This window comes from Malaya genurostris, chromosome 3, assembly GCF_030247185.1.
Source record: "Malaya genurostris strain Urasoe2022 chromosome 3, Malgen_1.1, whole genome shotgun sequence".
Lineage (NCBI taxonomy): Eukaryota > Metazoa > Arthropoda > Insecta > Diptera > Culicidae > Malaya > Malaya genurostris.
This window is the reverse complement of record NC_080572.1, coordinates 44,891,156-44,902,795: the sequence shown is the minus strand read 5'-3', so window position 1 is coordinate 44,902,795 and position 11,640 is coordinate 44,891,156. Positions and strand designations below refer to the sequence as shown.

At 39.2% G+C, this 11,640-nt stretch overlaps 1 protein-coding gene across 2 annotated transcripts; it reads left to right on the top strand.

Annotated features, from left to right (window-relative positions):
• The first annotated feature begins 3,798 nt into the window (after positions 1-3,798).
• LOC131437494 (glutactin-like) lies at positions 3,799-10,926 on the top strand. Of its 2 annotated transcripts, XM_058606880.1 has the most exons (7): positions 3,799-3,929; positions 4,146-4,330; positions 4,405-4,557; positions 4,616-5,077; positions 5,136-5,597; positions 5,657-5,990; positions 10,612-10,926. In XM_058606880.1, exons 2-7 carry the CDS (start codon positions 4,154-4,156, stop codon positions 10,722-10,724), a joined length of 1,701 nt encoding a protein of 566 aa, XP_058462863.1. In that variant the 5' UTR covers positions 3,799-3,929; positions 4,146-4,153; the 3' UTR covers positions 10,725-10,926. The 2 variants fall into 2 exon arrangements, with proteins under 2 accessions (XP_058462863.1, XP_058462862.1); XM_058606879.1 differs by lacking the exon at positions 3,799-3,929 and having other exon boundaries at positions 3,973-4,330.
• Positions 10,927-11,640: the final 714 nt, after the last annotated feature.

Sequence of the window (11,640 nt, the reverse complement as noted above, 5' to 3'; positions counted from 1 at the left end):
CCAGACAACCACTCCTAACGAAGAGTATAGCTCACATTGAATGTTTTAAAAGGAAAACAGCATGTGAGAGTTAGGTCACTAGGAGCGAGTAAATACTCATCCCACGGAACCATTTGAGACCACAAGCGAGTGTGACTGGTAGCATATTCTAATGGGTTACTGTTCCAAAGCTCTGTAACCCTAAGACGGTATGCACAAGATAATGCTTCTTGTTCTAGGAACACATGTAGTGGTTTAATGCACAGTAGCGCCTCTAGAGCAGCAGTAGGAGTTGTCGTGAATGCTCCTGTCATCGCCATTAGGACCATCCTTTGGAGATGATTTAGCTTTGACTGAACTGTCGCGACTTCTCCTTTCTGCCACCATACAAGACATCCATATGCTAAAATTGGTCTAACGATAGTTGTGTAGATCCAATGAATATATCTGGGTTTGAGTCCCCATGATTTTCCAAAAGCTCGTCTGCATTGGCCGAAAGCCATGCAAGCTCTTTTAATCCTGAAATCAATGTGAGCAGACCAATTCAGTTTTGAGTCAAGAATAACCCCGACGTATTAAACTTGATCGACCACAGTGACCCCTGAACCAAAGAACTGCAACGGACGAGCTCCTGTAATTATCCTACGATGAGTGAAAAGCACCATTGATGTTTTGCCCGGATTTACAGATAATCCAAACCTGACAACACCATTGTTCAACAGATCGCAGGGCTTGCTGCATTAAATCAAAGAGAGTGTTAATGCTTATACCGGTCATCAATATATGATAATCGTCGGCAAAACCATAAGTCGGAAATCCAAGGTTATTAAGTTTCCTTAACAAACTATCAGCGATTAGGTTCCATAAAAGTGGGGATAGTACACCACCTTGAGGACACCCACAGACACTCAGCTTTCTAATCTCTGGCCTGCCGAAGCGATGATCAAAGAAGTTGATTGCTAAGCATTGCGTGTATCCAGTAAGGGAAAAACCCAAGATATTCCGTTCACGACTGCAATGTTTAACCTCCTGCAGCCATTCAGCCATCGGCACGGAAATACACCTTGACTTAGGAGTTCCTATTTTTGTGGCCTTTTACGACATGGAATAGGAAACCAGTGGATCAATTCTTGGTAAAAAATAATTCCGCCGGATGCCACACGGCTTACCTGTTTGGTGGACTTATACCACCGGTACAGGTGGACCGTAGCGTTATTCTTAGCAGTTGGGAAACCGCTACCGACACTACACGGCTATCTATGCTGCTCAGAGAGGGAAGTTAACATTGATGGTCAACTTCCATGGATTCATCTTTTCAAAATGAATAATTTCGAACGACGAGCTCGACAACAAAAAACTATGTTTGAGGTCTTTCTAAACGGTAATTTCTAGAATCATCGGAATGGGTTCGTCGTATAGATATACTGAAAAACTTTATACACAGAAAAGCCCGCGATCGAATAACAACGAAAATATTAGAATTTGATCGGTTAAAACTCGATGCAACTAGTAGATTATTTTTTATGAACAATAAACTGGCAGCTTAATAATGATACGCCAATTGAGCAATGACAAAGCAAAGCAAAATCGGGGTTCTACATTCCGATGCAGGGCTTGATCTTTTATTTCAACAGATTTCCTATCCGATTTGTAGGTTCACAAGGCTTTATTGCCAGTGCTAGAATGTTATGGACACTAAGCATTCTTCATACGGCATTTGACTCCTTATGGCGTTTTCACTCCTACCCTGACAGCAACAGATCACATAATTAGACAAATCACTGGATGTGTAAATACTACACTTCTTAGATGGACTGTGAAAAACTTTGTTGATTTCTGTTCTGGAGGGAAAATATACTTACGGATCAGGGTCATTTCGTCGAAAGCCATTTTGCCGAAAGCCGTTTCGCCGAAAGGGTTATTTCGCCGAATGTGCCACTTCGCCGAAAGGGTTATTTCGCCGAATGTGCCACTTCGCCGAATGTCATTTTGCCGAAAGCCATTTCGCTGAAAGGGTCATTTCGCCGAATCCTGAAATCGTCTTAAAATCGTAATTAGAATTGATTTAAAATATAGACAAATGAAAGATGATTGCGTTAACGCCCGTTTTGTTGACCTACAATTGTACTTCTTGAATAAAGATTGATTCATGAACCTCAGAACGAAGTTCCCAAGAAAATTGGTTGTCTATTAGCTACTAAGCATCAAAGCAATTGCATAGGTGTATCTACCAGGCAAATGTATGTGATATTTTCCGTTTATTAATTGGAAATGAAAAAAAAATCTAATGCAGCTACGCCACATCGTTTTGGTTCATGTGCTGTCCGACCTCGTTACCGCTCGTTCGGACCTAACTAAAGCAAAGAAACCTAGCTTTGAGTAGACCGGGCAAACGAGGCGGTTACAGGTTTGTATGCAAGAGGCCGCCATCTTGGCTTCGGTTATGTGGCTACGCCACATCAGTTGTACAGGAGACATGACCCTTTCGGCGAAATGACCCTTTCGGAAAAATTACCCTTTCGGCGAAATAACTCTTTCGGCGAAATGACCCTTTCGGCGAAACGACTTTCGGTAAAATGACCTATTCGGCGAAACGACTTTTTGACGAAATGGCATTCGGTTAAACTACTTTCGGCGAAATGACCCGCTCCCATACTTACAACCAGTGGTAAATGTAATGATAATTTCTTGTTCACCTTTTAATCGCATCTGGGTTTGTGACAGAATTGAGCGTATTTAAATTGAATATACAAATCGAACTACTATTAACTTAAGGGGGGGGGGTGGGTCTAAACGATGGAAAAAATCATCATTTTTGCGATTTTTTCCAGAATTATCTTTCAACAAAATCAACAAAATGTTGCATCATTCGAACAACATTTTGTAATTTTTTCGTGGAAAAATATTGAGAAATAAGTCGGTGAAGAGGTGTTTTTGAGGACGCTTCTAGAAAATCATGATTTGCGGTGTCCACAGTATCTCAGCGCAGACTAATCAGAAGTGAACAAATGAACGCAACATGGTTAGAGGAGAAGTTTTTCTAGACCCCAACGTTTCTGTTTGATTTTTTCTATTTTTTTTAATTTTTGGTGGTAGTTCAAAGTGAAAACTACGATTTTTTACGAAAAAATAGACCATTTTGTAGCTGGTAAACCTTCCCAAAGTAACAAACAACGGAAAGGAAAACGTTGGGGTCTGGTTTTTTATATGTAGAAAGTGTGTGCAAAATTTGAAAAAATTGGTGCAGTAGTTTTTGAATGACGATGGACACGGACTTTCAAAACCTGCTTTCGAGGAAACGCGTTTGAGGGTTTTTGTCTATAAAATCAATAGAAACAATTAAATACTCCAGGGAGCCCGTAGGGTCTAACATTTTCAAAAAATCATGTATTTTCTTTTGTATTCTGTTCTAGTAAAACATTTCAAGAATGTTTTGTCAAGTTTTGAAGTCAATCGACGTAGAAATCTTGGGCCTGTGCGCCGAGCTCTTGCTTCTTCGTAGAATGAGATAGCCATAGATAAAGGTCAATAACTTCCAGAGTTTCGTTCCAATAGGCTTGAAAATTTCACAGAAAATTCTTCAAATGTTTTACTATAAGAAAATATAAAGAAAATAAAAAATGCTTTTTCAAAAGTGTTAGACCCTACACCCGCCCCTTAATGTATGCGGCAAAATATTGATGCTGCAAATCCAAATGTCCCGAAAGAACTCATAGTGACGCGTTCCTAGTAGCACTTGCAAACATCAAGTGCTTTTCTGAGTTGTCTAACCACTATAAAACCAAATTTGCTCAGTAAATCTTGCCAGAGAGGTCTGTTAAACATATACACTTTCAATGCGACTGAGTGATAATTACGAATGTAAACTTTCTCTCTTCGAGACCAGTTTCGCAATTGTGATAATAGCACTCGTTTCGGTTGGAGCGTTCCTTTTGCTAAGTGCTCTGTAGGTATGGTATAAATCTTCTATTCAGAATTAAAAATTCTTCGGTACAAAGCAATCAATTCGGCATTGTGTTCTACTGCTGGAATTATCAGTGTGTCTCTAGCTTTGGTAGCGTTCAGAACCCGGTCAATGTGAATTTTACACGCGATGACCTTGACTTTGCGAATGCCTTAGTTGATTGTTGTGGGGCGAAATATGACGATAGCTTATCTTTTACTAGCTTTGGCGATGACTTCGCGATTTTGTCAATCTTTACCGGTCCCAGATGACGCTCCGATGGTGACGCTGCCGAATCTGGGAACACTACGAGGGTCGACTACGAGAAGTGCATTCAGTGGGCGAAAGATTTTACAATTTCTCAGCATCAAATATGGAGAATCGACAGCAGGGGAATTTCGTTTCAAGGTAGCTGCTCAAGCGTTGGCTTTTCTTCTTTTGATATGTGCGGATGTAAGAAATCGACTGGTTTTTATCTATAGGCTCCTCGAAAAGTCACTGGTTGGACCGGTGTGCGTGATGTGTCACAGTATGGTTTACCTTGTCCACAGTTGAAGTTAGAGTCAATGTTCACAAACCTGCCAGCCGGATCGGATATCGAGGACTGCCTTTCGCTGTCTGTCTATAGCACGGAGGTAAGTTGAAAAAGCAAATGAAAATCTAGATTTTGTGCGTGCATCGCAAAATTTCCAGCTTTCAGGCAGTAAACCGGTGATGTTCTTTATTCACGGCGGAGGATTCTACGAAGGATCTGGCGCCAATCAAACTCCTGAATATCTGTTAGAGAAAGACATTGTTCTGGTGGTGGTGCAATACCGACTCGGTCCACTGGGATTTCTTTCGCTCAAAACGGAAGAAATACCCGGAAATGCAGGACTCCTGGATATCAAATTAGCCCTCGAATGGATGCAGGAAAACATCATGTTTTTTGGTGGGGATCCAGGAAACGTCACACTGTTCGGCCAATCGGCAGGTGCTGCTGCGGTGTCAGCTTTGATGTATAGCCCTTTGGTTCCAGACAATCTCTTCCACAAAGTGATTCTGCAGTCAGGTGCTTCCAGTTTACCGTGGGTGTGGGACGATTCCCCATTGGAACATACGAAAGAGCTTGCCGCCATTGCTGGATGTGATCCGAATGCTGAGACGCCCAACGAAGTAATGTGATACTTCTTAGATCCAAAATGTATCGCTTATTTGAAATTTTCCTTTTAAGATTGAAATGTCACTGCACCATGCAGAAAGTTGTCTTCGAAAAATGGATATTTGGCTTCTGCTAAGAAGCTTCAATGATCAAAAGAATCGCACATTCAGAACCCTTGGTATATCAAAAATCGGTGGAAACCGACTGACGGTGGACGATTTTCATGGTCTGCTTCCGCAAAAACCTTTGACACAGATATTGCACTGGAAAGCTGGTCTCAGCCGTCCAATGATGGCTGGTGTCGTCAAACACGAAGGAACGTTCATACTGACCGGAGTTTATGACGCATTGAAAAACGGAGGGCTCCTGGATAATTCTGTTTTTATCAAGCATGGTTTGCTGGAACGAATTAATCGCATTCTCGGGTCGAATGATTCTACTGGTTCGCTTACTGCATATGAAATTAGGTCGTTGTTCAGCTCACAACAGATATCTAGCGGGAGATTCGAAGACATGGTCGACGGTTTGATAGACGTATTATGTTTCTTAAAATTAACGAACATATAAAAAAACCAATACATATATATTTTCAGCTTTCCGGGACGATGACTATCAAAGCCGGTCTTTTGCGGGAAGTCCAAGCGAGCAGTCAAACGAATCCGAACGGTACATATTTGTATTCGTTCGATTATAAGGGTGAAAAGACACGATTTGGGTACGGAGCTAACACATCCCATTACCCGTTCGACGGCGGAGTTCATCATTCCGATGATCTGATGTACCTGTTTCCCTATCCTCCCGGGCAACCGAAGCTAAACGAACAAGACTCCAAAATGGCACAGATGATGATTGACCTGTGGACAAGTTTCGCCAGTACTGGAACCCCGAAGAGTAGTTTGGCCGGAGCGGATTGGAAACCGATGACCGGTAAGTTGCTTTTTGTTGCTTTCTTTGATTGATGAGTTGTTTTGAAATTGAAGAATCCTAGAATCCCGAATAGATGTAAAACCAATTTTAAAATTCGGTACTTTTCCAATTAGTTGGGCGCATGAGATCTAATTCTTTACTATAACGCAAAACGTGTTCATCTGAAAATGTTGGCCACTTTCTCTGTTGATAATTTGTGGAATTGCTGTCTTGCCATCCTCCCGATGTTCTAATTTATAGTAAATGTAAAAATGTTTTCTATTCCTCATGTCAAGGAAAAATATCTTCCACACTTCCACCTTCAATTGAATGAACCTTGTCGTATTGCTCCATCTAATTTTTGTACATCCAAACCTCCATTTACGTAATAATCGGGACTTCGTAAATCGAGTAAATGACGTAAACAAAGTTTACGTTATTTGGAAATTTAAACGTAAAAAAAGTTTTCCCTATGTATATATATTATTGGATATGTATAATACAACGGATAACTATGAAACAAAACCTATTAGTATTTGCAGAAAAAGGATGTTCTAGGTCGTAGGGATGTGCGATAATGAGTCGACACTTTGATTTATCGATACTTTCTTTCAAGAATCTGGTATTTTTGGTATCGATATCTCATCACAGCGATACTGTTAGTATCGATACTTTTGGTTTCGATACTTACAGTATCGCAACGAATTAAAATCAATTCCCAGTGCTGCTGATAGAGCAAGAACTCAGGGCATGAAGCACATTCTCGAGCGAGTGCGAGACGTACTCTACCTCACTCGCACTCTTCCGCGCACGCTTATGAGTTACTCACAAATAGGTGCATTTTAAACATGAGTGATGTTTTTTTGGGTACGATAAGTGAGAGTCAGTAGGAGTTAACACTCACTGCTAGTTGGTTACTGCTGCGAGTCAGCTCGCTCTATTTCAGAACATGTCCGTACTCACTCCAAAAGAGAGCCCCATCAATATACACGAAATGGAAGCACTCCTTCAGTACGTTAGCAGTGTGATGCACAGGTTAGTTTTCATTTTAGTAAATCGAAGTGTATAGTAGCATCATGATAGCCGCACGAGTATGGCTGATCCTTCGAAAATATTTAAAAGACCGCTACCGAGTGAAGATGCATAGAGCAATCCCCATTTAACACTTCACATAGGATAATGACAAAAACCATAAACTTTCGATATGCATTGTCGAATTGATTGGAAATTACTGGAACCTGTCGTAATAATTGAAAGAGAAAGTAAACAAAGAGAATAACTGTAATTTGCTCTTGAGACCTTTCCTAATGTTCATCGAGTAATGTTTTCTTCTGTATGATAGTAATACATATCTTGTGCTGAACCTGACATGGGCACATGGTACCGTTAAAAATTTCCATCTAAAAAAAATGCCAATGACGAAAGAAAGGAATAAATTTTATTCTAGATGTTCTAGTAGTGCATGGGTGCATTAATCTAATGCAATCTTGACACCTTTTTTGTGAAAAATTGCTTCTCTTGAGCTGTTTTAACCTAAATTGAGACTTGAGTTTGAAATGGCAGTTGCTGTATAGTTGTATTAAATTCACACATCACTTTGAATGATCATTTTCACGATTATCAGTCATGCAGCGATGTTCATTGGCAGATGATGATATTTAATTGTGGGAAGTCCAATACTCAATAGCAATATGCAATGCAAATTCAGCGAAAAAGTAATACTTTCTCAATATTGATTATGGAGACAAACGAGTTTGTTTTAATTCCAGGGTTGATTTACACCCATGGTTTAATTATATTAAAACCGATTAAACATGAATTTGATTTATAGAAGTAACATGTAACTGTGGCAAGCATCTTTCTTCAAAAATCATAGCAACTAAGAAGAATAACTAACAAAAATTGTTATCACTAACTTAATATTCATTCAGTACCTTACTACGATCAAGAAATAAAGGCTTCATTTGATTAATGCTCGATATCTTGTTTACCATTTTCGAGCACTCTAATCACTCGCCGAACGTTCGAGATGTTGGCTACAATAGCACTTTAAAGAACGCTCTATTCTTGCCACCGGGCGGGTTTGAACGCTTGTTTGTGCTCGTTCTAGCCAAGTTCTGCGCTCCTGTTGCTTTCGTGTATGAAATTCAAGTAAATAGTGTAAATAATTTTGAAACTGCTTTATGAAACATGCTTCGAGCTTGATCAGATTGCATATTAAGTATTGGATCAAAATCAAATACGGCATGAGCGGTGGAATATGTATGATAGGAGTGCTCGGTGTTTCTTCGTCACTCACAAAAAAGCACTGCGAATCGAACCCAGGTAGGTTGCGTGAAAGGCATCGACTAACCCATCACGTTATATCAGTCCCCAGTAGGACTTTATTTTTTGGCTTCGACGAAGTCCCAGGCTCGTGCATGGATTGGTATGACGTGGACTAGCCGTTGTTAAAATTCGTTCTCGACAATCTCGCTTCGTCCCACAAGTGCACTGAAAGAGAGTGCAATGAGAGAAAACCATCAACAAAACACGCACATAAAGGCCATACTCTCATAAGATTCAATCATATAAATTTTTCACACTCATTACACTCTCTCAGTGCGCCTATGGGACGACGCAAGATTGTTGAGAATGAATTCCAACGACGACTAGTCCACGTCATACCAATACATGCGCGAGCCTAGTGCTTCAGTGCTTAAAGCAGTTCAAATTTAACTGCCATCTCGCGCCTAGCAGTCCAATTTAAACCACTAGCTTAGCACTGATCAGTCGAAGGCAAAACACGAAGAAACAGAAACAAAATATGCGATTTTTGCACAAACCAATAGAACCCCTGAATGTTCAATAGGAATTGGCTTTTAAAGTAGTATTCGTGTATCGACATAAAGGTTATGACATGAAAATTTTTGAAAAAAAATGTGAAATGTGAAATCATCATGGCTCCAACACAAAGTGGTTTGCGGAAATTCTTTGACGTGGCAAAATTCGTGGAAATTCTTTAACGTGGACCAAGAGTCGCGAAAGGCGAAGTGCAATCTATGTGGCAAAAAAATGCGTATTCTGTTGGCATAACAAATTTATGGAAAAACTTTTCTGTACATCATAAAATAACGCCACAATCGACAATTTTATTTTATTTAGAAATGATTGCTGCGCAAGTATCAATTGATACTTACAGGTATCGATACTTTATTGCCTTTTGATAACCTGTATCGATACTTTGCCTTCCGAGTACCATCCCTACTAGGTCGCATCAATTTCCAAGATGGCGACTTCCGGTTCATCGATATTCGTGACAAACCATCAGAATATGGGTATTTTCAGAACGGGTTTGATGAATACATGTCAGAAAACGATGTTTAATGTGGTTCTGAATTCCAAGATGGCGACATCCGGTTTATTGATATTCCTTGAAAACCTTTACAATATGGGTATTTTTGGAACGGGTTTGATGAGTAGATGTCGGAACACGATGTTTGAGGTCGTTCTGAAATCCAAAATGGCGGCTTTCGGTTATTCCTTGAAAATCCCTTACAGTTTGTGTCGATATTTCGCGAATTACTTGAATACTTTCACAATATGCATATTTTCGGAACGGTTTTCATTTGTAATAGCTTACATTTTTGGAGCAGTAGCGTAATATCTACGGGAGATCTAAATTATAGCCGGATTAAGTAGAAAAAAGATTAAAATACCAGACAAATCAATTTCAGATTATCAAGACTATTGAAACTGCTGACAAGTACCATAATAAAGTGAAATTCTGGATATAAAAAACTAGAGCAGATGGCTATGCCAGCTTGGAATTCAGGACCACCTCAAACATCGTTTTCCAACAATCATTCATCAAACTCGTTCCGAAAATACCTATACTGTGAGGGTTTTCAAGGATTATCAATAAACCGGAAGTCGTCATTTTAGAATTCAGTACTTAGTACTCATTGAACCCGTTCCAAAAATACCCATATTATAAGGGTTTTCAAGGAATATCAATAAACCGGAAGTCGCCATCTTGGAATTCAGAACCACCTCGAACATCGTTTTCCGACATCTACTCATCAAACCCATTCCGAAAATACCAATATTATAGTAATTTCCATGGAATATAATTGAGCGGGAAATGATTTTTATTGTATGCAAAAACCTCTTTCTACGAAGTAGGTTCGTAAAAAAGTTATTTGGAATTTTGTTCGTGAAAATGAATACGTTATTTGGGATTTTGTTCGTAAAAAGAGTTACGTAAAAAGAGGTAACGTAAACAAAGTTTACGTAAACGGAGGTTTGGGTGTATCCATTTGTTCATCGATTTCTACCAATGGTCCAATAGAAGCTTTCAAACGAGCTTTAGATTTTCAAAATTGGTTCAACTATCTTCGAGAAAATTGAGCGGATAGATAAAACGTAGAAAGTAACTTTTACACACATGGTGTATGATAATGTCAGATAATGTCAATCTCTTCGAGGTGAGTCTTTGGGGCTTCGATCAAATGTCAGTTGTTCCAGGAATTCTACATTTTTTCAATAAAGAAAGTCAGAAATAGCAGAAATATAATCATTTTGATCTCATATTGCTTACACAAAAAAAATTTACTGTAACTTTCAAAACCGACTTTCTTATCCTATATATTTTTTTCTCTAGAGTTCACCGGACCGTATCTTCATATTGACGAAAAACCAACGATTGGTTACAATTTTTACGATGAATTCTCAGTGGTCAGTGATGAAAAACGGAAAACGAGAAAATCGAGCTGAACTACTCCAATGATTGAAAATGCGGAGGGAATTCCGAATATGAAATAAGATAGTAGAAAAAAGTTTTTGATGTTATCATTTGTCTGTCGGAAGGTTTTTATTTATTGTACTGTAGTTTGGAACAGGTTTCTAATGATAAATAAGTAGGCAAACAAGTTTTAATTGAAATAGGAAAAGTAATAAAAATTCACAGCAACATCGATTTTCCGTGTCCGGCTTAGTTTTCTGGGGAGGTGTTACATGTTGGTTTCAAATCATAGATGGCGCGTTTATTTTTTCCAAAGCGAATGGCTTGGCTACAACTTTGTATACGAGTACTGAATGTGATGCAGCTACAAGAAGCTTTTTCATCATTTCCGATCTATTTCATTCGATATATGATTTCCATAGCATTCTCCGGTTCATATTGGGTGTATATACAATAAACCTCTAGCCATTAGCGAATTTTCCCCTTAACACATGGAGAAAAGCTTTGCTATCGAACAAGGTCCATCATTCGCATCCGTTGACTGAATGTCCTTGTAATTAATGTTTTTACAAATTTGATAAGAGCACACAACATTCATGAATTCAACCAAAATTGCTCTGCTAGATTAGTCAATTTCGTTTGCTTGAGCAGTTGTGATCACTTCTAAAGTTATGAACATTGTTCTGAACTTTCTCCTGGTGACAGTAACACTTTACCAAGTACGTGACTGTTCTAATGCTTTCGGTGATGATCCACCGGAAGTTATTTTATCGGCTTTGGGGTCACTTCGAGGTTCGACAACGGTGAGTGCTTTTAGCCGGAGAAAAATATTTCAGTTTTTAAGCATTCACTACGGTGAAACGACAGCCGGGAAGTTCCGATTCAAGGTCCGTTGAGTTATGCTTTCGTGTTCTGTTAATGTTGTGTTAGTGTTGTTAATTGTAAATA

What these genes read in the sequence shown, in the direction of transcription:
- LOC131437494 (XM_058606879.1), top strand. Translation starts at nt 4,121, where the DNA reads ATGACGATAGCTTATCTTTTACTAGCTTTGGCGATGACTTCGCGATTT. An exon ending in TGTCTGTCTATAGCACGGAG is followed by an intron (nt 4,558 to 4,615) that starts GTAAGTTGAAAA and finishes CAAAATTTCCAG; the next exon opens with CTTTCAGGCAGTAAACCGGT. An exon ending in ATGCTGAGACGCCCAACGAA is followed by an intron (nt 5,078 to 5,135) that starts GTAATGTGATAC and finishes TTTCCTTTTAAG; the next exon opens with ATTGAAATGTCACTGCACCA.